This window comes from Sphaeramia orbicularis, chromosome 11 (genome assembly GCF_902148855.1).
Source record: "Sphaeramia orbicularis chromosome 11, fSphaOr1.1, whole genome shotgun sequence".
Classification (NCBI taxonomy): Eukaryota; Metazoa; Chordata; class Actinopteri; order Kurtiformes; family Apogonidae; genus Sphaeramia; species Sphaeramia orbicularis.
Window position 1 is genome coordinate 29,196,828 of NC_043967.1, and position 24,931 is coordinate 29,221,758.

Sequence of the window (24,931 nt, forward strand, 5' to 3'; positions counted from 1 at the left end):
TCTGTGTTCCATCTCATGACGTCTAACACCGCTCATCACATGTTGGGATGATGCATGAGCCTGTTAGTTGCATGTCACCCTGTCGTGTTTGATTCACTCAATGCCACTCACGTTCACTGTCCATCCATTGTAGCAACAGTTTGATGTTTCAATGCATGTTAATACACTTCTTCTCTTAACAATGGAAGAAGCAGCCTTCCTTTAACAAACCGGTGTGATTGTGATGTTTGCATGTATTATATGCAAAGAAATCTGTCATTTACGTGAAATGACAGATGAGGAAGAAATCAAAAGCTGGGTTGTAAACTAATTTTGACTACGGCTAAAATTTGCTTAGAGGTCTTATTTATGTCTTTGTGCATAAGAAATCAATATAAGTGAATCCCCAAAGGAACTTTGTGTTGGTAAATGCAAGTTATGCCAATTTACAGGATTTCAGTTCTGTTGCAACAGGTTGATGGTCATATGAACTACGTTTTCAGGTCAAAAATGTCCAATTTCATCGCAATTAATGCTATATTTTCATGTCACAAATGGCCAAGTTATATTTGAACTGAATTTACCTGAAAAACAAATATTCTATTCTTTTAGATTTCCCAATTTTTCTTACAAGATTATATACTACATATCACATGTTTTATTTTTACAGGTTGCAATATGGAGTATGGTGCTGATCCATCCTGCTTATGTTACGCCAATACATACATGAAGAATGTCACACGTCACTTTGTAAATCAACAGTTTTCTAATAATAAGCATTTTTATAAAGAAATAACAATTCTATATTGTTATTTACTCTTTAGTATGATGATAAACTATACAATAAATAATTCTGATCCTAGTTTTTGCACAGGGATCATTTGTGGAAACAGTGACATGGCTGCCGAGCATCAGTATGATGGGATCCGGAACAACCATGTCACATCCGTCCACTGACACATTTTGTGTTTTTGTGTCAGCTGTTATTGTTTTAGATCCACAATACTAACATTTATGAATAAGAGGAGAGTTAGCAATAGTAAGTCTATAAGTTTATTCCTAATAAAGTACTGGTACTGACCAGATCATCATGGGTAATGTCACGTCCGTCCACTGTCACGTCCATCCACCAGCAAAAGTTTTCACATACACGTGCTATTCAAAATCCAATGTTTCTGAAAATATAGCTTCCACTGTCAGATAATATCAATAGTCTGTGCACAAATGTATTAGCATTAGTTCAAGTTCTATGCATTTCTTACAACTTTTTTTTTTTTGACAAAATGGCCACTCATTTGACCCCCTAAGTAAATTTTAGCCGACTATTAAATATCAGTTTAATAGACTAACATACTGACTATAGATAGATAGTTTAACATACTGCTATCTATACTTGTCTTTTTTTCCCTAATGTGAATGATAATGCAAATGTCAGAATGAATATTCACTCTAAACAGATGCATGTTCACAAGTAATCTGTGTATTTTTTTGTCTACAATTAAATGCCAATGCACAGTATCTCACTTATTGCTGATGTATGCCAATGTATGTGCTAATGGCTGAACTGTATTGTTTCTAACCGACTTTTAACAAACTGCTTCGAACTACAATTGGTTGCAGCATATTCGCTCCTTACACATCATCTGTATGTGCAATGAAGGGTTGAAACAGGACAGTGTTGGCAGCAAAACTCGCAGGGAGAGTTTGTTAAAGTTTTAAAAGTACACAACTTGCACATTTTCACCCTTTATGGAGACAGAACTTAATGAACTTTAAATAAAGGATTTTCCAATTTGTGCAACAGCAGTTTCACTTTATTAGCCCGTCACAGTGTCTTACCAGGTTGCTGCTGACTGGCGCAAAAACCATGGGGCAGTAAACTCTTCCTTACACCTGTGGCTAGATAAATGACTTGGATATCAAATAAAGAGCTGGAAATCTCTCATTCAAACAGCCCAGTCTAACCTTTATAACCTGAGGCCCAGTGCCATAGTACTGTACCTATGAGCATAAATCAGGGTTGACGTCAAATGGTCTTTTTCTGCTTGGGAAGGTGTCTATGAGTATGTGACTGCCAGGAAAGATGATTTAATGTTTCCTTTCTGTCTCTTTTGTATCTCCTCTAGTACAGGATACAGTGGGCCATCCTTTACAAAAGGAGATAATACAGTCCCATAATTCCTAGAATGATGCACGATCTGATCGTTCATGTCATTATTATTAATGTAGTCCGAGTACAACCAGCCAGAGTCTTTTTGTAAGTCCTCGTAAAATCTTTGCATCTTTTATTAGTTTCATCAAGGAAAGATGGTTCCTACAGAGCCTAAAAAAGTCAAAAAAAAGGTGAATCTGAGGCCTTAAAATGTATGAACTATAATTGTGATAGAAATTTAGTGCTTTGTTGAAGCCTGTTGAAAGCTGCTGCAAAAAAGGTTTAAAGGAGGAACTTGAAGGCTTTAGATATGAAGATATGTGAAGTATATGTGAAGGCTGAGAATGTAAAAACAAAGCAGATGTACAGAAGCAGTACCAAAGCCCTGCCACTGCAAGAATTATTATTATTATTTTTTTATTTTTATTTTTTTGTAATATATATAATTATTTTTAAATTCTGGTCTGAAATGAATGCTAACAGGTCTTAAAATCCACAAAGTGACAGATTACAAAACTCTTCGAAAGGAACATTTATTTTATGCTTTTATAGCTATCTTGTCACATTTAAGAACTTCGAAAGCCATGTAATAAATGTGACTAAGTTGGGGGAATTTATAGTGAAAGGTTCTACTATTATGTTGTAAAATAAGTTGCTCCAGAGTGTTGGTGAAGAAGGGGTTGTTGTTGTTTCTGATAATGACACTAGATGGCAGTAGGAACCAATATTTATTTGACATCCACCTGGCTCAGTGTGCTACAATACCTCACACAATCTCACCCAAGTACTGACTAACGCACTGTAGATCACTTGATATATCGAAATACTGTTTTATAACTTTATACAGATGGGTGACACAAAAAAATCATTAAAAAAAAAAGTGTCTTTGTAAGATGTTGTGGCATTGATTCTGTGAACTCTACTAGAGAGAATGGCATTCTATCATCACATTGTTGTTTTGATGGGGTTTGGTTTTGGGTTTTGATTCTTAGATTGTTTTTATTTTGTGGGAATGTAGGGAACCAACCTAAATTCCAACCAGTTTTTGCAATCAAAGAGGAATCAACAAGAGAAGGGTACGGAAGATCATAATATGTAAACATTATACAGCTCACATTTTTATTCGTATTTTTGAGTCTCAGGGAGATTTGTTGTTGAGTTTGCTAACGTTGGAGTAAAACCAGCCTTGGGCAACAATTCCTACCTCAGCATTGTTGTTTTGTCTATCACCTCTGTCCAGCCTGTAGAAGACAGATGTCAAACATGCGGCCCGGGGGCCAAATCCTGCCCACCAAAGGGTCCAGTCCGGCCCTTGGGATGAATTTGTGAAATGCAAAAATTACGCTAAAATATGAACAATCCTTTTAGTTCAGGTTCCACATTTAGACCAATTCAATCTCCAGTGGGTCAGACCAGTAAAATACTATCATAATAACATATAAATAATGACAACTTCAAATGTTTCTCTTTGTAAATGTAAATATTTTCATGTATTTACACTAAAACAAAGTTTAATTTTGCAAAAAAAAATTCGAAAAACCTGAAATGTCTTAAGAGAAGCAAGTTTAATTTTAACTATTCTGCCTGTTATGAAATGTTTTGTGTATTTGTAGATCTACTGTGATCGATAAATTCTAATCCACATGTGTAAATGATAAACTGAGGCATAATATTGTTAAAATTACACTTATTTTTTTCAGTTTGTTCACGTTAATCACAGCTTTTGAAAGGATAGTTTGTAGATGTAAACCTGTCCATAATATAAATTTACTTTTTTTGCTCTAAAACAGAGAAAAGTTTGGAGTTGACATTATTTATATATTATTATGTTATTATTTTACTGGTCCGGCCCACTTCAGATCAAATTTAGCCGAAGCTGGCCCCTGAACTAAAATGAGTTTGACACTCCTTCTGTAGAACATCAAGCACCCACAAGGATTTGCTCCTCAGGTCAGGAACAGTCTTCCAGTTTTATTGATTTATTTTTGATTGTGAAGCTTTGAATGGTGCCAAATTAGGTGCACGAACCAGATTCTAGGGCTGTCAGTGATTCCTCATTCACTATGGATGGGAGGCCTTCTCGTCTTTGAACAGTCCACTCACATTTGTTTTTCCTGTAACTTGTTGCCATCTGTATCATATAGATATCACTGTGTGCCTAGCAGGTACAGTAAACCATAAAACTATCCCATTAGCACTGTGGTTTTCAGTAACTGAGCTGCCTTTTCCTGGCATCCTTCCGGAGACAATGAAACAAAGCATTTCCTTGCCTTCAGTACCAGGTGTTGCTTGCTTGGTGTGGTTATGTTGAAACTGGCTTCGTGTACTCTTTTATACATGCCCATCAATCAGTGAGCCCTGCCAAACATTATCAGAATTGACAGACGGCTATGTTCTTTGATCATTCCTTTGCTGTTATATGCCTGCTCATTGATCTGCCAGGGGAAATATCAAGGGTAAGCATGTTGTAATGGATTATTGATGGATAGAAAGGAAACACACCCGTGAATGGAGTAAGGAAAAATGAACCGGATTAGTTAGATGGCACAACCTTTACTTAGAAGGTGCAACAACTTTAGCCAGTGTCAGTGCTTTTGGCCTGATGTGGGATCAGAGGTGCTGCAACAAAAAAAAAAGACAACTGCATCAACCATCTTGAAATATAACACAAATACGTACACAAAAAATACATACAAGTATGGGTTTCAGATGCCTCTAATTGAACTTTAACCCATAGACAGATTTTGTACAATTGTGCACTTGTCAATATCAAACTTTTTGCAAAGTATTTAATTAAATTATACTATTAAAAGATTTTTAAGTGTAGTAGCTTACTATGAATAAAATGAATCCTAAAGACAAAGTGTATTTCAGATGTCCTCTACATGCAAGGGTGTGGTAGCTTACCGTTAATATGAAACAGTGTTGAGAATGTCACGTGGATGGATGAAATTAGATTAAGAAGATCTAGTTACCCCACCCCCGAAGGGAAGGTAAGGGGTATTGTTTTTGGTTCGGTTTGTTTGTTTCTTTGATTGTTAACACTCTAGCAGCAAAACTATCAGTTGAATTCATACTAAATTGGGTTTATTGATTGCCAGTGACCCAGAATTCATGTGGTTACATTTTGGGGAAAAGCAGGTCAAAGTTAAAATTTTTTATGAATTTTTTAAGTCTTTTTTTTTTTTCTTCTCCCATTTACTTATAGTGGGTGAAATTTCAAATGTCAATAAAAACATCAATTTTGTTTGAATTTACTTCAAACTTGGCACATATGTAGAGGCAATTGATATGATGACAATCATAGACATAGGCATAGACATGATGACATCGGCTGGATCGATGCCACAATTTGTGTGAGGGGCGGGCTTTGTTGTGCCTGGCACCACTTGTTATATAAATAATGAATCGCTGTTAATGCAACATTTCTGGGTAACCTTTTTTTTTTTCTTTTATCAAAATTGACATTGCCTTATGTATGTTTGTTTTTGCCTGCTTTTAGACGTGATATGTGTTGTGAGATCGTACCAGAATTCTTTGCTGAAACAGAGACAGGCCTCAAACAAATTTCTTCTGTGTGTCTTAAGAAATGTCACTCTAATGTCAGAAGATATGACGCCTGTGGAAAGGCAGCCAGTTGTTACTTGGGTGACTTGAATGAACGAGACAGGATCTGCATCATCTAGAGGGGTGGAACAGTGGAGAAACCATGTGACACTGAAACAGGAAGTCACTCTCCAATGAACATCCAGTTCTTAAGAATCTTTGTTTAGTTCACGACAGTGATGTAAAATTGTGTTGTGATGATCTTTACCATTTTATCAACCAGTCTAGTTTGCAGCTCTGTCAGTGACATTGGAATTGGAATGAAGTTTATCTTCATTATTGTTAAGATGGTGGACAGTTTAATGGTCTTTGCATTATAGTGATAAGACATGACCTACAAAAACAGTCTTACAAATGTTCAAACAGATACTTTTTTTTTTTTTGCTACAGCCAGTTTGCAGTTTTCAGGTGGACCGGCTTCCTGTGGTTGCTTTATGTTGTGTTGTGTAGTCAGCGGGGGAAACTCTCAATCTGTACATCTCTCCAATTGTTCAGTTTGTTCCCTCTGTGCTCTGTAAGCTTTAATCATAGCACATATTTTTGTTCTCATAGTAGCACAGTGTCATTATCGCACCAGGCACTTCTATCAAACAGCTGGACATTTGTACTGAGAAAGAAATACGCTGCACAGCCAACTTTTAATAGCATAGATGAGGATGGATCATAGTAGGTCTAAGTGACTGAGAACACTTTAAATCCAGACCTCATACGTCATTATGTGCTGTTGGATGGTTATGGATATGGATATATATATACATACACATACACACACACCTCTGGTGGCGCAGCTTAGTCACTCAGCCGGCCACATTTGCACCATACATGCATGTTTTGTGTGTAGTTTCAGTTTTCTGACAATGAACAGTGTAATCCTGGTGTAATAGCAGCTCAGTGTGATTTATATGGAAGACTGCCTGCTGCAATCCTTTAAGGAGATTAAAAGATCAGATCATTCGGCTGCGTCAGAATCAGAAATTCTGGTGATCACTCAGGTGGACGTAAAAGGGTTCGGGAGACAAAAGAAGGATGGAACATTTGGAGGGAAAAAAGTCCCAGCAGGGATTTTTGGGAAAGTTCTTTTTTTATTTGAGGTTAGTTCAAAAATCTTACAGAGTTGTGTGAATGTTTATCAGATTCTTAACTGCATAAAAATAACATCAAGTGCGCAAATGAGCAATGAAGTCTCTGCTCTAAATTTTGCATTAAATGGTAGGATTTCAGGGACAGCGGTAGCTTTTGTTCATTGCAGTCGGTTCAACTACTTCATGTGAAAAGGATCATAGTGATGGAACTCTTCAACTTGAAGATCATTATTTAGATTTTATTGTCCACTGTACATTGTTTTTGGTTTGGTTCATGGTCTCATCAACGTTCTTTGGAGGTGAATTCAGTGAAAAAGCATAGATTTACCCACAGAAGACACATATGGTTAGAGACTGGCGAGTAAATTATTGGGGATTTTAATGCCTGTAGAGTTATCCTGCAAGAGTGGAAAGTATCTTAACCCTTAAAGGCCCAAACAGCAGCTGGCAACCAAGAATCGCCCACTGATCCTATCAATACAGGTAAATAATTCAGATAAAACGCTGTTTCTCATCTTTTCATGGCCTTTAGATATGACCCATTGGGGCGTTCAGAGGCTCCATAGTAAACATGCAAACACCATCAACTTCTGCAACATTGATTCACCAGTAAAACCCAAGGAGTTTGTTTGACAATGAGTGGTTGCAAGCGTTTGTTTTTAAGTTCAGTTAATTATATATTTTGTTGAAAAAGTCGCAGTCCACAAACAAATGGGTGATATCAGGGTGACTATATCCACCTATTTTAGTCTGTAGATGAGATAAGGTAAAATAACCCTGTATTAGCTCCACAACCGGGAAATTTGCAGTGTTACAACAGCACAAGCGATAGGAATATTAAAAGTAAGGACTGAAGTAAAGCTATAAAAACATAAAAAACAAACAAACAATAAAACCAGTAATAATAAATAGCCACAGAAAAATGAGAGTGCAGAGTGTGTACACTATTTACCAAAAATCTTGCACCTTGCGAAGAGCCCTTTGCTCAATAATAACTGGACGTTTAAAAAATAAATAAATACCAAAATAGGTAAGTAAGGGAATAAATATTGGATCTTACTGGATGATTTACAACTAAAGGTGAAGAGAAATGTTGCTTGAATGTGTTACCAAAATAACTGCTAAGTAACTAGTTTGCTTTATGCATTATACCTCCTTCAGGTGGTCGAATAGTGAGTTATTGATGTAGTCAGTGACATAGTTACATGCTGAAATAGTATAAAGAGAATGTGTTACAAACCATCTGTTCAGCACATCTGAATTGCATATACATGAAGATATAGACATCATAAGCAAAACACTTAAAAGTGATTGAGTGACAGTTACAAATTGAATCTTGTTATCCTTCCCACAGAAAAGTAACTCAAATACTGTGGTAAAGTTGCCATCCCGCTCCTGTTGTGGTATTCTTAAACAGTTTCCATTATGTCACAATGATTGACAGATCTCAAATCACAGCAGCACTGGGAGAATGAGGTTACAAATGTACGTAGCACTACAAGAGACTGTGGTTATGATTCATGGCCCATTCTGATTCCAGACTCTGTTATACCCGTTGCATGAAATCCATCCTCTAGTTGTGATTATATCCATTCCTAAGGACAGGTAGGGGCCATAACTTTCAACCTCAGTCCTTTTTTATAGGGGCAGACTTGGCATATAGTTTTGGTGGCTGGCAGTGTAGAAAAATGGCTGTGCTTTGGCTTGGCAGTGAAAGCCTATTAGTCATTGTGAAAAAGCTCCCTGTCGAAATTTCAGAAAATGAAGCTTGTTGAAATCCGAAGTTTAATTTCCCGCTACGTTATAACTGTCTTTCATGATAATGTCCCTGCTTCTCCCACGGGCGCTTTTGAGTGACAGCAAGCCATTATTTCGGCTACCTCCATCAACTTTTCCCGGAGCCTAACTGAAGCTGGCAAGTAACAGTTGGTAAACAAGCAACTGAAATCTTCAGGTCTGACCTGTGTCTTCCTACACATGTACCAAGAGCTCGGTGGGACTTCAAACTGAGCTATGTGAACGGTGTTTGGCCACCACAGGGAGCCTGTTATATGCAGCTCCTGTCTGCCCACACACATTGGCACTGTGGCTGCCACACAACATGGGGATTAAAGAGGAAAGGGAGACTGCCCCAAGGCTCCACTGTGGCATTGTAAGCGAAGTGGTGTGGCAGTGTGTGGCTGACGTACAGTAGACCAATAAACATCCCTTGGTGGTCAATGTGAAATTCCATGTCAAAGTCTTTTTCTGCCACAACACTGCATGTTCTATGAGATGTTATTTTTACATCAGTTGTTGCTTAGTGTCTTCAGCCTGTCTACATTAGATTAAGAGATGAAGAGATAAAACACTGGTGGAAACAGGGGCTACTCAAACAGAAAAGCATTCCATAAACCCTGTTTCCTGTGATGGCGATCTGAACAAACCAGTCGAAAACTGGCTGAAGTTTTGTTTAATGAGCTTTTGCAAAACGTTCTTTCATTCATTCATTCATCATCAGAACTGCTTTGTTCTCGAGAGGGAGTGCTGGAGCCTATCCTAGGTACCTATTGGCGAAGGCGGGGTACACCCTGGATGTGTGGTCAGATCATCGCAGGGCTAACACGAACAACCAATCACTCTCACATTCAAACCTATGGGCAATTTTAGCTTAACCAATTAACCTATCAGTGCGTGTCTTTGGACTGTGAGAGGAAGCCAGAGTACCCAGAGAGAACCCACACACACGGGGAAAACAGGCAAACTCCACACAGAAATCTAACCCAGGACCTTCTTACTGTGAGGCAACAGTGCAAAAGGTTCAGCCCAGAGTCAAAAAGACTAAGCAGAGGACTGACAAAGAAGAACGGACCCAAAGGGATGTTTTATACCCACAAATTATAAGCATCCTTGTACAAAGGCAGCATAAACTCATAAAAGTCAAACAAATAGTTGGCCGATCTCCACAATTAAAGACAGGTTATGTTTCAGCAGAGACGTCCTGGAGTTGAGAAGGATGTACTCTCTCATATATGATATTGCCTACTGTGTTTACATTTGGAAAACAAGACTCTTATACACCCATGATAGTCATCTTCAATATAAATGTTCCCGTATTCAACATATGACCCAATACAGACACAGTTTAAGCCTCCAGTCAAGAGTTCAGGCTGGGGTTTGGCATCATACACTGTAACCTGAAGAACTATTTTGCTTTATTTTGGTATATTTTGTGGCTTCTTTACATATAATTGTGAACAAGGGTCATTCTTAGGTCAGACATAAATCAGGGCTGTCCCCGTAAGTGGATAAACTGATATGGTCTGCATAATGCATCCACCTATAGAAATTAGAAAGTCTGTGCATGTATCATTAAGTTTCCTTTATATCTAGACCCAAATTGTGTGTTGATAGGATGGTGTTTCTGCTTTTTGCAGAGTCCCTGATTCCCAAATTAAATTGCACCCTGGAAAAATATCTTTAATTCTACCACCAAGGAAATTTCACACATCACTTCTGCTGTTTTGAGTCCACAAAATCTGCTGTAGGAACTAGGAGAAAAGTTAGTTTTTACTCTTTTTACTTTAAGACCCAAAAAAGAAACTGGGCACATAGAGTTGTTCTCATGAATATGGAGTATTTGCTGCATGTTTACAGCAGTTAGAGGTTCATGTGAGATTCAGTTATTCAAAAATATTATATCTTAGGGCAGACAGAGAATAGGATCATAATCACAATATCCGTCTGTACAACCATATAATCACAAAAGGGTGTGAACTATCCTTTCACAACAAATTATGAAGACCCTGAACAATTATGAACAATATTAAATATCTTAAGAGAAGTACGTGCAATTTAACAATAGTATGGCTATTACCATATGTTGTGCGCCTGAGTATATCTGTATAACTGCAACCTGTATATTGTATTGCACATGCGTAAATGATGAGCTGAGGCATTATATTGTTTAAATTGCACTTATCGTTGATGGTCATTAAAGGGTCATTTGTAGATGTAAACAATTTCATAAAGTAATTTGACTTTTTTCCCGCTAAAACAGAAAAGTTGGGAGTTGACATTACTTATTGTTTATCTTATTATTATTTTACAGGTCTGGCCCCCTTGAGATCATGTTGGACTGTATGTGACCCCTAAACTAAAATGAGTTTGACACCCCTGGTCTAGACAATATAAAGTTATGACAACACAAACATTGGCATGAATATGACTTACTGTTCAGGTCATTTGTAAATGCACATATGACTGTGTGGTGTATTCCTTTGTCTTTAGCTGCTTTGTAAAACTTAAGTGACCTATCCTGAATAAGCTGCTAGCATGATAACAAGCCAGAACAGTAGCTAAAGCAAAGCGTCCGTCAGCTAATCCTACTGATATTATGTCTCTTTATATAGGACTGAGTTGAAACCATACATCTTATGCATGGTATGTTGTTTTTGTGTTTCGTGTAAAGCTGTGCATGCCTCTTAAATGGCCAGGTTGGCGCTGACTGCTGCTCTATTGCCCCTGATTGGCTCCCTGTGTGTTCAGCTGTTATCAGCCAGTGCCAGCCTGGTGCTAGCTGGCCTACATTCACAGTCTTGTGGCTCTGTTTCCAGCAAAAGCTCCACAGTCACACCACCAACACCTACAGAACAGTGTTGCCTTACAGTACAGAGAACAGCTCTCAAAGGATATTTGTAGGTATTCCAAAGAAATGCATTCTCTTGTTGCCTTACATTCAGCTCAGGACATTGTGTTGTTATTGTGCTGTAGTACCAGGTAAGTGTGTGTGTGTGTGTGTGTGTGTGTGTGTGTGTGTGTGTGTGTGTGTGTGTGTGTGTGTTGAGTTGACAGAAGGCTGTGGCCTGGCTGGAATTGCTCTCTGAGATTGATTCAGGTACATTTATGGGATTTGTTTCACTTCCCTGTCGCTGAGGAACAATTGGATTGTCTCAACATTGCCAAACCACGCTGCCATTCGTGGTCATTCACAAATGTCAACCAAATGTCAGAATCAGTCACTGTTAATTCTGTAATGAACAATAATTTCAGTCAATCATAGACTCAAATGTCAGAAACATTCCTTTTTACTTCCCCAGTTATTGGAAAAAATATCATGTTTGTTTAATCTAGGTCTGGTATTTACTCATATCTCTGTGGAAGCCTTCATGGGCCTATCGTGTCAGCCTCCGTAGAGATCGTGGATGTGTCTCTTAGATAAGGAAGGCCTCATTTAAACACGATTAAACCAATAGGCTCAATTTCATTTGAGGCTTGCAGAAATCCCACTTAAGATACAGTAATGCAGCAACATCTTTTCTAGGACATTATTAGATTTTTATGATTAACTCTTTCATTCTCACATACTTTACACCAATGCCACAAATATCCATTATATATTCTATTCATAGCCTTGAGGCACAGTGTATCACGTATTTGAATGCATTATGTTATTGCAGAATAGGTACAGAAGAGGAAATTGACTTTGATTTATTTATTTTCTCCGAGCAAATGCAGTATTGTAATCATTGTGTTGCTTCCATGCCATTCCTTCATCAGCCCTGGTTGAAGTACTACCTGAGGCACAGGGCACTTTGCGGCCTTGAGATATTATCACAGTCTGATTAGTATTGGCTCTGTTGTTTATTACAGGAAGCCAACGTTGTGGCGCTCTGAATCTTTATCTAACTGTTGCCTTTAGAGAGCATACGAGATGCCAGAGGGCAGAAAACGGGGTTTAAATCATTCAGCAGTGTCTACATTTTAACTGTGTGGAGGATATTATAACTTGGGCCCCCCCCCCCCCTCAGGGCGCCACACTCATAAAGTATCCTCACTCATGACCCTTAAGTGAAAAGCGTCTGTATTACAAGAAACTGAAAGAGATGTCATCTAAAGCGCTCTATTTGTGGCCGCCATGTATAGATTTTTTTCCGAGTACAATCAGGGGATTGTGGGAGTCGTGAAAATTCGCAGCTCAAGTGTGAAGTGAGTTAAAGTTTCAAGATAAAGGAATTTTTGCTTCTTTTCATTGAACAATTAGAACTGAAAAAAGAATTAATGGGATGGGTAGATGATTCTTTCTGCCAAAATATGAAATGTACAAGCAAGTAACAGCTGACCGACTGACCTGAATGTATTACTTGGTGTTTCAAGATCCTTTCAGGGCTAGAGACGGCAATTTCCGATTTCTAAAAAATTCAGCTGAGGTGGTGTTTTTCATTTAGCACTCAGCTTTTCTTTGGCTTAGAATGAGCTTTTTGTGTGTACTAATGGGACAGAGTCTGGCCTTGGATGTATTATTAGATCTGGATCAGGGCTGTAAAGTGGCACTCATTCTTTTCAACTCAAATTTACTCAAAAAGTTTCTTCTTCCCAAGGTACTTCCACTGTATTTGACCCCTGTACAGACTAATGTTCACCCTCTGCACATACCCACACCTTCTCTGTCAGCCCTTTTTGGCTGTTAAATCCTGTGTTATAAAATGAATATTTGTAATTTTAATTACTTTTTTTTTTTTACCTTGACAGACACAGTGCACCATTTCATGGATTAAGCTTCTTTAATGATTAGGGTTTTTTGTTGCTTTTTTCTTGATCATTAAATACTTGTGAGTTTTCTGGCTTTTGGTTATTTATAATAATTAACATAAACACATTAAAATTTGAAAGTTTCTTCAGTTTTGAAGTGAAAGATGAACAAAAGCACGCGTTAATAAGAGCTAATCCAAATCCTGCTGCTGGTCATGCCGCAGGAAAATCAGAATCGCTGTTAATCATTGTGTCATTTTGCTATTTTGGGTTACAAATCATCCTGAGACAGCTAATGAGGCTTCAGACTTTTTGTTTTCCCAAAAATTGCACCTGGGAATGAAACACTTTCAGTGATTTTTCTCTGAACAACATAACTGTAGCTCATCCCTGAGTTCACACTAACACTCAGTGTACATCAAATAATAAATTATAGCTTTCTAGTATTTGCCAACTGTTTTATTTTTTTTCGTTCGGATAGTCCCTTGAGTGGCTTGATGTTACAAGATACTAATTAATTTTCCACCTATATACTGTTCAGACTTTGACTGGAACTACTTCTGGTTGTGGAGCCGCTTCGTGGACTACATGCAGTGTGTGCTGGCCTTCACTATGGTGGCGGCCTACATCACCTACCTCCTGCTGGACTCTGCGCTGTTCGTAGAGACTTTGGGTTTTCTGGCCGTCTTTACAGAGGCAATGCTGGGCACGCCGCAACTCTACTGCAACTATCAGAATAAGTCAACAGAAGGCATGAGGTAAGTGACTGTTCAAGTTAACGTCCTAAAAGTTATTGTCATATTTCTTATTTAAGCCAGTTGTGTCACTTCAGTATCAGCTAGATTATATTAATGCAGTGTCATTTTAGGGACATACAATAAACAGGTCCACTGCCATAGTGATTTCTCACTTGACTAGACAAAGAGTATAGGTTTGAAGAATGGATAACTATCTTACTGGGGTGAAAAGAAAAATGTGCAACAGTTTTTGCACAGTTTGTACTTTTTGCACTTTATGTTTCTGAGAATATGTGCAATGTAAAACTGGGTCATTATAGCCACAGACACTGTTAAAATATTCATCTTTGTTACCAAAAATGTGTTCTTCTCAAAAAATAGAAAAGTAACTTTATCATGTAGTTTTAACAAGATAATTACACATTTCATGTTTTACTTGTTACACTACACTCTTGTTGAGTTTATTTGTATTATTCAAGCAGAAATTTAAGTTGTTTTTTAATTTGCACCACAAATTATTCAAAGAAAAGCAAAAAGTAGGATTGCAATATTGATGTTTCTTTCAATAAGTTAGATTACAACCAGTTACGATTAGGGGTTAGGAGGCAGAAATGTCTCTTCCTCCAATGGGGGGCCCCAACAGAAAAAAGTGTGAGAACCACTGTATTAATCACACACAATACTGCTGCAAGCTTTTAATGTAAAAAGTAGCAGAAAGTACTGATTAATTACATCTGTCATTTGTCCGATAGAAATAGCCAGAGCGTGACAGTTACATATGCAGTTTTACCTATAGATGTTGTGCACATACTGTTACTGTGTTTGATACTCTCACATCTGCACAGAGAAAGTAAACAAACACCTGATTTCATGCCCTTTTATTAAGTATGGATGAGTACTGACACCTGAAAAGCTGTAACTTTTTCGTAGTAGGTATATTTTAGTTGGTAATTTCTCCATGTGTCAATGTTTAGCACCAGACTAAGCCTTAACCATTTAGTCTCTGTGCATGATTTGGCAAAAGTCAGTGAGATGAAATGCAAAGTGAAGCATGTTGTGTTCTAGATTAATGAATGAGTCTCAGTCCTGATGAGCGCTGTTTTATTTATGAGCGACACCTCGGTCACAGCAGCCGAGACGCCGTGTCGTTGCACACATATCTGAGTAATGGCTCCAGATTATATTGTCTCACATATGATCATTAACACTGACACGTGCCTATTAAGTATTTCTGGCATCTGTCAAGCAGGATCTAAAGACAGGGATTGTGACAACTATTCATTATGTGAACATGACAATTTGGCCTCTTGATGTTTCTTCAAAAATCAGTATGTTAATATGGTACTCTGTTCTCACTGTATCTATTCCTACTGTATCATTTTGGTTCATTAATTTTGATTTGCATCAAGTAATTAGAGGTTTTGACATAAAATAGATATTTGAAGGTATGTAAAGTGTTGAAATGTGCCTTTTCTGAGTTGCAGCAAGCCCTGAAAATGTTCTCCAGTACTGTACAAGACTTTCAATATCCTGTAAAATGCAATGATGCAAGAACTGGATAGGATCACCGCATTTAGGGCTGTTCAAAGTAATTGAAAAGATGAAGATGATAATGTATATATTAAGACATGAGAGTTTGAGATTGTCCACAGAACACACAGGCCTGATAACATGCTCTCTCACAGTGTGTGTCCTGCCTTGGAGCAGTGTGAGCCCCCCCACCCCCCCACTCCCCCTCTGCTGGTTGGCTTTCTGTAGCAGACAGATAACAGAGCTCCAGCAGAGCTGCCCGTCCACTTAACCGGCCATGACAGCTCCCACGCTGGCTTTTTCCATACCCTCTCTGTCCTATGCTTTCATTTTGGTCTTTTGTTTGTTAGTTATTGTGTTTGTTTTTTTTTTTTTTGGGGTGGGGGTGGGGAGGTACTTCCTGTGCAACATTTTGTCTTCCCACCCTCAGTGTCAAGTACTTACATGAAGAATCCAGAATCCCTCTTCGCCTCTCAGCCTCACATCTGACAGGTTCCATGATTTATTTTGTGATGCGCCACTGTTTTTTGGTAATCAGCGCTTTCATGACAACTTCAGTCGATTGGTTTCCCAGAATGCCTAGCAACAAACCTCCAGAGACTGGTGGTAAATGTGCTTTCAGTCAGTGTGGACATATAGGTACCATATGTATAAATTCTGTACAACCTGCAGTGCCAAAGAATATCTATAGTCAGACTCGAACTTCAACACCTTTTATCACTGCAATGCATTCTGGGCTGTTTTTCAGCCTTTGTCTGCACAGAAATTGGTACCTGTTTCATGTATTTATCACTGTGTGATACAGAGTGCAGCTCAAAAGAGCACTTTTTTTCTCCTTATGGATGCTTGTTGAGCGTCATGTGTTCAGGTCCCTTAAAGGAACAGTTTGACAGTCTCTTAGAATTGAACATAAAGTTGATATTTTGATTCACATTTTAGCTCTACAGAGAAGACATTTATTGGCTGTATGATTTGATGAACATTTAACATTACAGCGAGGGAAGTAGCGAGATAGTGGTGTATTGATAATCAAGAGGTAACTACTTTATACCATATGATTACCAAAGAAATGACCTGTTTTAGCTTCATTTTCATTTTAGTTATATCTGTCTAATATTAAACTGAAATATATGTTACAGGATGATAATAAGGATAATAACTTGTTAACAATGAAGCGGTTATCAGTGCAATATTTGGAGTATAGGTTGCTGATATTATCTGGCTAAAAATTTGATAATACTGAGTCAGTGTTAGTTGATGTTTTTGTCAAGCTATTCGTTGACATAAAATCGTTTTTAGCAGCTCAAATGACCACTGATAAGAATCTTTCAGAAGTGCCCATGTTTGTCGTAGAAGAAGAGCCACATTCAATCTGGAAGTGACTTTTAGTGTACAAGGGAGGATGAATTTCAGCATTATGATATGCTAATTAATTGTTTTAATGTTAAAATAAATTTGATGTGATTTTCAAAGTATTTCAAGGCTCACTATATTAAATTGTCAACGTGTCAGCATGTAATACCTCTTTATAATCACATTATAAATCAATCATCACTAGGAATGTCACAATTATTAAATAATCCCTGTATTGCAGTGATTTAAGATAATGGTGATCATTTTATTAGTTTTATTTCCTTAATGTACAAAAGGCTTCCTGTCTGATCCAAGTGTCAGGCAGAACCTGCATCTTCATCCAGTCCTGTTTTCAATAGTACTATGTTGAGCGCAGTATGCTAACAAATAGTCATTAAAATGTATTTTGTGAATTTTCAGTGGCCGATGTTGTGTACTGAACACTTTGCATCTCTGATGGTAAGTAAGTGTAGACATTAAATATTAGTTTAAGTCAAGTTATATGATGAAACCTGTGCATTCAGCCTGTTCATAGTAAGCAACACAAAACAAAACAAGTGGTGCCAGGCACAGGCCCCACCCCTCACACATATTGTAGTGTATTTTGGCATCGATCCAGCTGATGTCATCATGTCTATCCGTGTGGTGATGTCAGCGTATCAGTTACCTCTATATATGTGCCGAGTTTGAAGTAAATTCAAACAAACTTGCTGTTTTATAGACATTTGAAATTTCGCCCATTATAAGTAAATGGGGGGGGGGGGGGGGGGCGGTTAAACAATTCATAAAGAAATTTGAACTTTGACCTACTTTTTCCAAAATTTAACCACATCTATTCTGGGTTATTGGCAAAGTATAAACCCAATTTGGTATGAATTCAACCAATAGTTTTGCTGTTAGAGTGTTAACAAACAAAGAAACTGAACCAAAAACAATGCCCCTTGGTCATCATATTGTCACTTTAATATTGATTGTTTACGAAGAAAGCCTTATTATATTGATTTTTCATGTATGAAAAAAAAAAGCCAGATCCGGGTGTATCAATTTGTTCTTTTTTCCAGTATGTTTGCCCTGAATCCTATTGTGTCATCCACCCTGCAGTGGAGAATAGGCTGCCATAGACAGTAGAGGACAATATCATTTCCAGTTCTGTTTGTTGTTTGTGTCCTATCCTCCCTCTGTGCACAACCTGTTGAGTATGGCGGGCTGTTGCTAGGTTACTTTACCTCAGCAGTCTGTTCAAGGTCTCTGTGTGCATATGTGTGTGTGTGTGTGTGTGTGTGTGTGTGTGTGTGTGTGTGTGTGTGTGTGTGTGTGTGTGTGTGTGTGTGTGTGTGTGTGTGTGTGTGTGTGTGTGCCGGAACAGGAAGATGAGCAACATTTTGTAGATATCTTGCTTTTAAAGTGCAATTTTAAGGGTGGTTGCAGGGTTAAGATGGTTCAGCACATTGTTGCTATGGTTAAGTGTGAGGAAATGAATGAATGCGTACATGTGAATGAAAAAAACATGCACATATATTTGCAGAAACTAACGTAAGAAGGGATGGTTGCTGCCCTTTTCAGATGCTCGCCTGTCTGTGTGACCGAACAATGGCCTGACCAGTTTGCCCTGGAGTAACATTTAAAGTGCCAGACTACTTATATATTCAGGAGAGCAGCAGGAAGCTTCAGCGCCTTACTCACCTTCCCAAGTAGGCAGGGGATGGAGTAAGAACAGGTTTAAGGCGGAATGAATCACACTATATGTCAAACCCTGTATACACATCAGCAGAGCACCGTCACACACTGTCAGACACTTAGAAGTGAACCTGCTTCTAATAAGGACATACAGAGGGGAGGGTGATGAGCCTGTCACCAAGGCACTGAAGGCTTTTAGCATTTGTCTCATACCGATTCAGCCTCAGATTGTTCTTCTGACCTCCGTGTTAACCCTCTGATGCCGGTTCATTTGGTAACTGCTCCGGGATAGTAATTGGCCCCAAGTGGTTTGCATTAATGACTCCCATACACTGTGTATGTGGTCATAGCAACGCTGTCATCCCATCCATCGGTCTTCACAGTATAACAGAGTAACTTACACATGGAACTGATAATAAAGGAACGTGTCAAGCAATACAGTGGTAAGAGAATTATTTTCTTCTTGTTTGTGTGAAGGGGCAGGAACTATGATGTCAATGTGGACATATATTAAAGTATAGTACCAATGACAACTACTAGATGCTGGCTCCAAAACAATATTGGCTCCAGATAGGAGGAAAAAAAACAACTATTTCCTAGAAATGTGAAGTCAGTCTCTGAGGCATTCCGTTCTGTTCTGTTTTGTTTTATTTGGACCATCTAATGAGTGTACTAGTCGTCCTTTTGTAAATTAGTTCTCGTTGAATGGGGTCTAGGACTAACAAGTGGTACCAGGCACAACAAACCCCACCCCTCACACGTATTGTAGATTTTTTGGTATCAATCCAGCTGATGTCATCATGTCTATGCGTGTGCTGATGTCAGCATATCAGTTACCTCTATATATGTGCCAAGTTTGAAGTTAATTGAAACAACATTGATGTATTTATAGACATGTGAAATTTTGCCCATCATAAGAAAATGGGGGAAAAAAAAGATTCTAAAAATTCATAAAAGATGTAAGTTAATATAAGTAAATGGTTGACCTACTTATTCCACAATCTATTGACATCTATTCTGAGTCTCTGGCAATCTGGCAATCCCAATTTGGTATGAATTCAACCAATAGTTTGGCTGCTAAAGTGTTAATAAATGACTGAGACTGAGTGGTAATAAAAGACTGAGCATTGATTATCAGATATAATTCAACAGAGAGTGATAAAGTGATTGTACTGTACCAAATAAGTGGTTAGCTTGTGGGGAGAATATGATCTGTTACCAGGTAAACTCCATTCATGGGTGTGGGCTAGAAGGTTGGAGAAGCGGTTTGTGATCAAAGAGAAATGATGAATTGTAGGCTGATGTGCCATTGAGCAAGGCTCTTAAATCCCCTTTTACTCTCCAGACACCTGACATGGCAGCCCAACTGCTCCTAGTCTGCAGTGTGTGGTGTTCGTACATATTCAGCTAGTGATGGGTTAAATACAGGGGGTCCATTTTAGTGCATGTTGCATGTACAGTATACTGACAAATAATGATTCTTCTTCTCCTAAACAGCTGCAGCAGAGAAAGCACACTAATCCTAACTGGACTAAGTTATGCAGTTGCAGCTGAGGATACCTGAGAAATATTTTTCTCAGAAATCTACTCCAGTTCAAAAAATGATGCTTTTTTGAAGTATGTGAGTCACATCTGTCCAGTAAGAGTCATGTGGTTTGTAGTCTTTTTTTTTTTTTTTTCTCTGTGGATAGAAACTGAACCAAGGTTTCCAAACTCATCAATATATTTGGACCAGAGCCAATGAATCCTGAAAAAGTCAAAAGCAGAACCAGTGGAAAGAGCGCGGTGATGTAACTCATGGAGTCATGGAGGTCAGTGTGGATAGATGAGTCACTGAAGGTATCGACTTTAACATGTCTGAAAGGAACGCTGCCGTTTTCAGACTGGTCTGGTCATCACTCAGCATTTTGATGGAGGTTTTAAGTCCTGAAAACTGGCATATATTTTTATGAGAAATGAAGAAAAAGGCAAGAAGATACTGTACAAAAACACTTGGATTTACCCAATCCCATTGGATATAGACACAAATCTACACATCTAACATATTGTGTGCTGGTTGCAACAGTAAAAATGTTGATGTAAAATTCCAAGGGGCTTACTTAATTGGCTGGAAACTGCTTGTGCGTTTGTCATAATATATTTCTCATACAAATTTAATCTTAAAAAAATTAAAAATGGAGGCTTATAATGTGGCTGCAGCCAAGCTTAAACGTTATAAGAGCATTTAATGTGGACCAGTGAGGGGCAAGAGCGCAGATTAAAGGTGTGTATTCAGGGTTTGGAGCCAGTTGAAGTTGGTGTGAGGAGGTTTTCAGACTGCTGCTATTATTAGGAAGTCTTGAGCCTACAGAGCCAGAGGTACATACTGATACAGACCAGCCTGCCATAAAGCAAAGCAAATACAACAACAACACACAGACAACAGGGAGATGGGACATCCAGACAGCCAAGTGCTGCCTTATAAGGCTTGTGGTCTTGAGCTCCATCCCAGTATGCTAGATAACAGTGCCAGAGCCTTATTTAGCCTGCAGGCTGCAGGACACACACTTACACACAAAGCCACATGCTGAGATCCAGGCGTATTGACTGCTGATGCTGCCGGGTGTCAGCCCTGCGGCCAGGTGCTCACAGCCACAGCGTACAGCCAGGTCCCTGCAGGGGATCACTGCATCTGGACAACCTTCACATCATCTGCCCAAGCCTTTCCATCCTCCATCTGCTCAACCTTCTCTCATGCTGCTTTATCATATTGGGACGCATTAAAGAGAAATTGGTTCATTTCTGCTCTTTAAGGGTAAAAACTCTGGGATTTACCCATTGACCTAAAGTCTTAGTTTTTAAGGCAAACACTTCAGCATTTTGTATTTGGTTTTTCTTTCTCTGAAGAACAAATTGTACATATTGTGGTTTTAAGACAGCAGGCAAAACAAACAATAAAGGGAGGGATCACAAAGAACCATGTAATGATTTTCAAAAATAGTTGAAGCACAACAAACAATAAATGAAATTACCTTTTATATGTGACTTGGTGCAGCTGCTTTGTGGACAAAATATTACTTTTCAGCCCAGAACCCTTAATATTTGAGTGTTTCAACTCAGGACTCTTTTTCATTGTCACTATGTTTACATGGACCAAATATGTTTTATACACAACTTCCTACACAATCAAGCATCTGAGTCAGCAGTTGTAGTCACTGTAGTCAGATCATCTAAGATCATTTTATTTCCGTAGCTGCTGGAAATCCTGTCGTACAGACTTGTGCAGGTTAAAGAGGACAAGCCTGATACTTTAACCTATTTATATAGACTCTAAAGACTCAATATAAATGGACTTAAATACACCTTATAGCCTCGCAACATTAATGTTACAACAACCTATAATCCAACACCCTCTGTATCCACTCATAAAATTTATACTGGTGGAGCAGGGAAGTTCACTAACTAACTAAATAAATAAATTAATTAATTAATTAAAAACAAAGAAAACAATTTAAATAGATATAAATCCAGCAATTTAATAATGCTTTGGCCAGAAATAAGTACACTTATCCTTGTCAGTTATTCAATACCTGTAAAAAGTTTGGAAATGGATACTTTTATAGTGTTTTGAGACACATGCACTAAAGTAAGTAATTTCACAGTATGAAGATTATTTTAGACCACATAAAAATACATATCTACATACGAATATCAAAAGCTTAATTTTTGTCAAACTGTCACATTATGCAAGACCAGTAGATATTTAGGTGAAATACATGTAGCTGTATCACCATCTTTTATAGAGGTTTTGGAGAACATGTGAACACACGTACAGTCATGGCCAACGTTTTGACAGTGACAAAAAAATGACCTAATTTGATAATAAAATTCTTATAATTGTTCTTGACCTCAGAAACACCTAGGAAAAAAATCTAAAAAAAAAATAAAATGAAGTAGCAAAGCTTGTCAAAACAAAATATGACAGCCAAAACTTTAGCCGTGATTGAGTGTACTGATGCATGAAAAGCAATGAAACACACCGTGGTGGTTCAGCATTGATACTGTCACCGTCCTGAGAAATAATGGCTATTCTTTGTGAGTTATAGCAAAGACATTGAAGATTGAAAAAGAGTTTATGAGTATCTGCAGAGAAAAAGCAGTGCAAGGCCTGACAAGGACACAAAAGGAATGGAAGGTCAAAACGTACCACTCCTCTAGAGGACGAGTACCTCAGAAAGCCTTCACAAGCGACACTTAACTACTCCTGAACTCACAGCAGAGTCCAGTGACACATGTGATGTACCAATGTCAGCTTCCACCATTGAAACGAGGCTCTGAGATACAGGGCTGATGGGTAGAAGTGCTTTCAATAAACCACAACGAAAAGCTACATATACAGGGAAGCAGCAGTAAAGCAGACAAAAACACATAAGAATTGGGACAGGAGGAAAGTTCTGTGGACGTATGTGTCCAAATGTGGAATATTTGGCTCTAACAAAAGAACTTGGAGTGTGTAAGATGAAGAGGAGAGAAGATGTTACGAATCAAGGTTATCATTAACGAAAACTAACGAAATGACGAAAACTAGAATTGTAAAAACATTTCAAAGAAATTAAAAGAAAAAAACGATAACTAACTGAAACTGTGTTGCGTGCTTACAAACCTAACTAAAACGTATAAAATTATGGATAAAATTCCCTTCGTTTTTGTCTTTGTCAATGTCGGATTGATGTGAAATCGATTTATTTCCCTCAACCAGTTTTAGCTGCTGGCACCACATGATATTCAACAATCCGTCACTTCTTGTCACTTGTGGTTTACAGTCGTCTTTTGGTTCCCACTCTACCTGGAAACATGGAGACTAAAGTTGGGAGAAAGCAGAGTCCTGTCTGGGATTTATTTGAATTCGACGAAGAAGAAGAGAAAAGATACAAAAAAAACCCTGAAACTAAACTAAAAGTAAGCATTTAGAAAATAACAAAAACTAATAAAAACTAGCAAACCTGCTCTAAAAACTAATTAAAGCTAACTGAATTAGAGAAAAAAAAAGTCAAAACTAAATAAAACTAAACTATAATGAAAAATCCAAAACTAGTTTAACCTTGTTACAAATTGCCTCTCATCTACAGGCAGACATGGAGGTGGAAACATGATGGTTAATGGGCTTATTCTGGGTGAAAGGATTTGGAAACAACATGGCTACCATTCCATACTTCAAGGCCCAGTATCTGTAATTTTTTTATATTTTGTTGACCTGCCCAGTTTGTTGGATATAAACAACAGGAACATGTACTGTATCTCTCAAAATTATAAAGACTAGAGGCTAGATTTACAAATTAGTGCTGGAAAGGTGTGGATTGCATATGTATTTGTAGGAATTTCCTTTTTCAAAGTGAACATTTTGGGGGAGGAGAGTATTTAAATAAGCTGCGGAACATGGTTTACTAAGGGTTACACCTGATTTCTTGCTGATTGTGCCTTTATTTTAGGCCAAAGAAAAGCATGACTTAACTCAGCTGTGCCTGGTATGACTGACAGTTACACACAGAGGGGAATTTTATTCTACTTTTATGGATTTATTTGAAAAGATAGAGGAAAGTCTCATCAGTCTTCCTGTCAGAAAAACTCAAGTGAATTTTTAAGCCGATTACATTCTAATTTCTATGTCTTTTTCCTGGTTCTGTAGCAAAGACAGACAGTACACCATGTTTTCTCTGTATTAGGTTATTGTTTTGTAATATCACTCTCTGCCGTACAGGATAAATGTATTTACCTCAGAGGTTTGACCACAGTGTGTTGTGATCTGTGAATGTAAGTCAGAATTCAGTCGCTACTATGGAACCATACAAATGTGTCCCCTCTGTGCGTCTCCTTTGTTTCATGGGCTGTATCATCTTCTTTAATTTCCTCTGTGGAATACATCTCTCCCCTCCTGTATTTACCTCCCTCCCTGTGGTGATCCAGATCTGCCATTGAGAGGGAGGTGATTTTAAAGCATTTTAGCCACTATTATAGACTAGGTTCCATTCATCCACCGCCTCCTCTAGTTTTATCACAGAAAACCCATTTTTTTCTGCCTTTCTTTGGTCTGTGTTGTTGTTTCCAGAGAAACAAATGCTTGCTTTCATCAGATGTATCTATGCGCAATTTGCCTTTGCTCTAAAGCAGGGGTGTCAAACTCATTTTAGTTCAGGGGCCACATTCACCCCAATATGATCTGCAGTGGGCTGGACCAGTGAATTAATAACATAATAATATATAAATAATGCCAACTCCAAGTATTTCCATGTGTTTTATAGTGAAAAAAAATAAAATTACATTATGGA

The 24,931-nt window shown here is 38.1% G+C and overlaps 1 protein-coding gene across 2 annotated transcripts in view; it reads left to right on the top strand.

Annotated features, from left to right (window-relative positions):
• slc66a2 (solute carrier family 66 member 2) overlaps positions 1-24,931 on the top strand; it is a 43,369-nt gene that overhangs the window by 6,478 nt on the left and 11,960 nt on the right. For both annotated transcript variants that reach the window (XM_030146805.1, XM_030146806.1), the window contains one exon: positions 13,871-14,087. In XM_030146805.1, the coding sequence (XP_030002665.1) occupies positions 13,871-14,087 (217 nt within the window). The remainder of the gene's footprint in view (positions 1-13,870; positions 14,088-24,931) is intronic.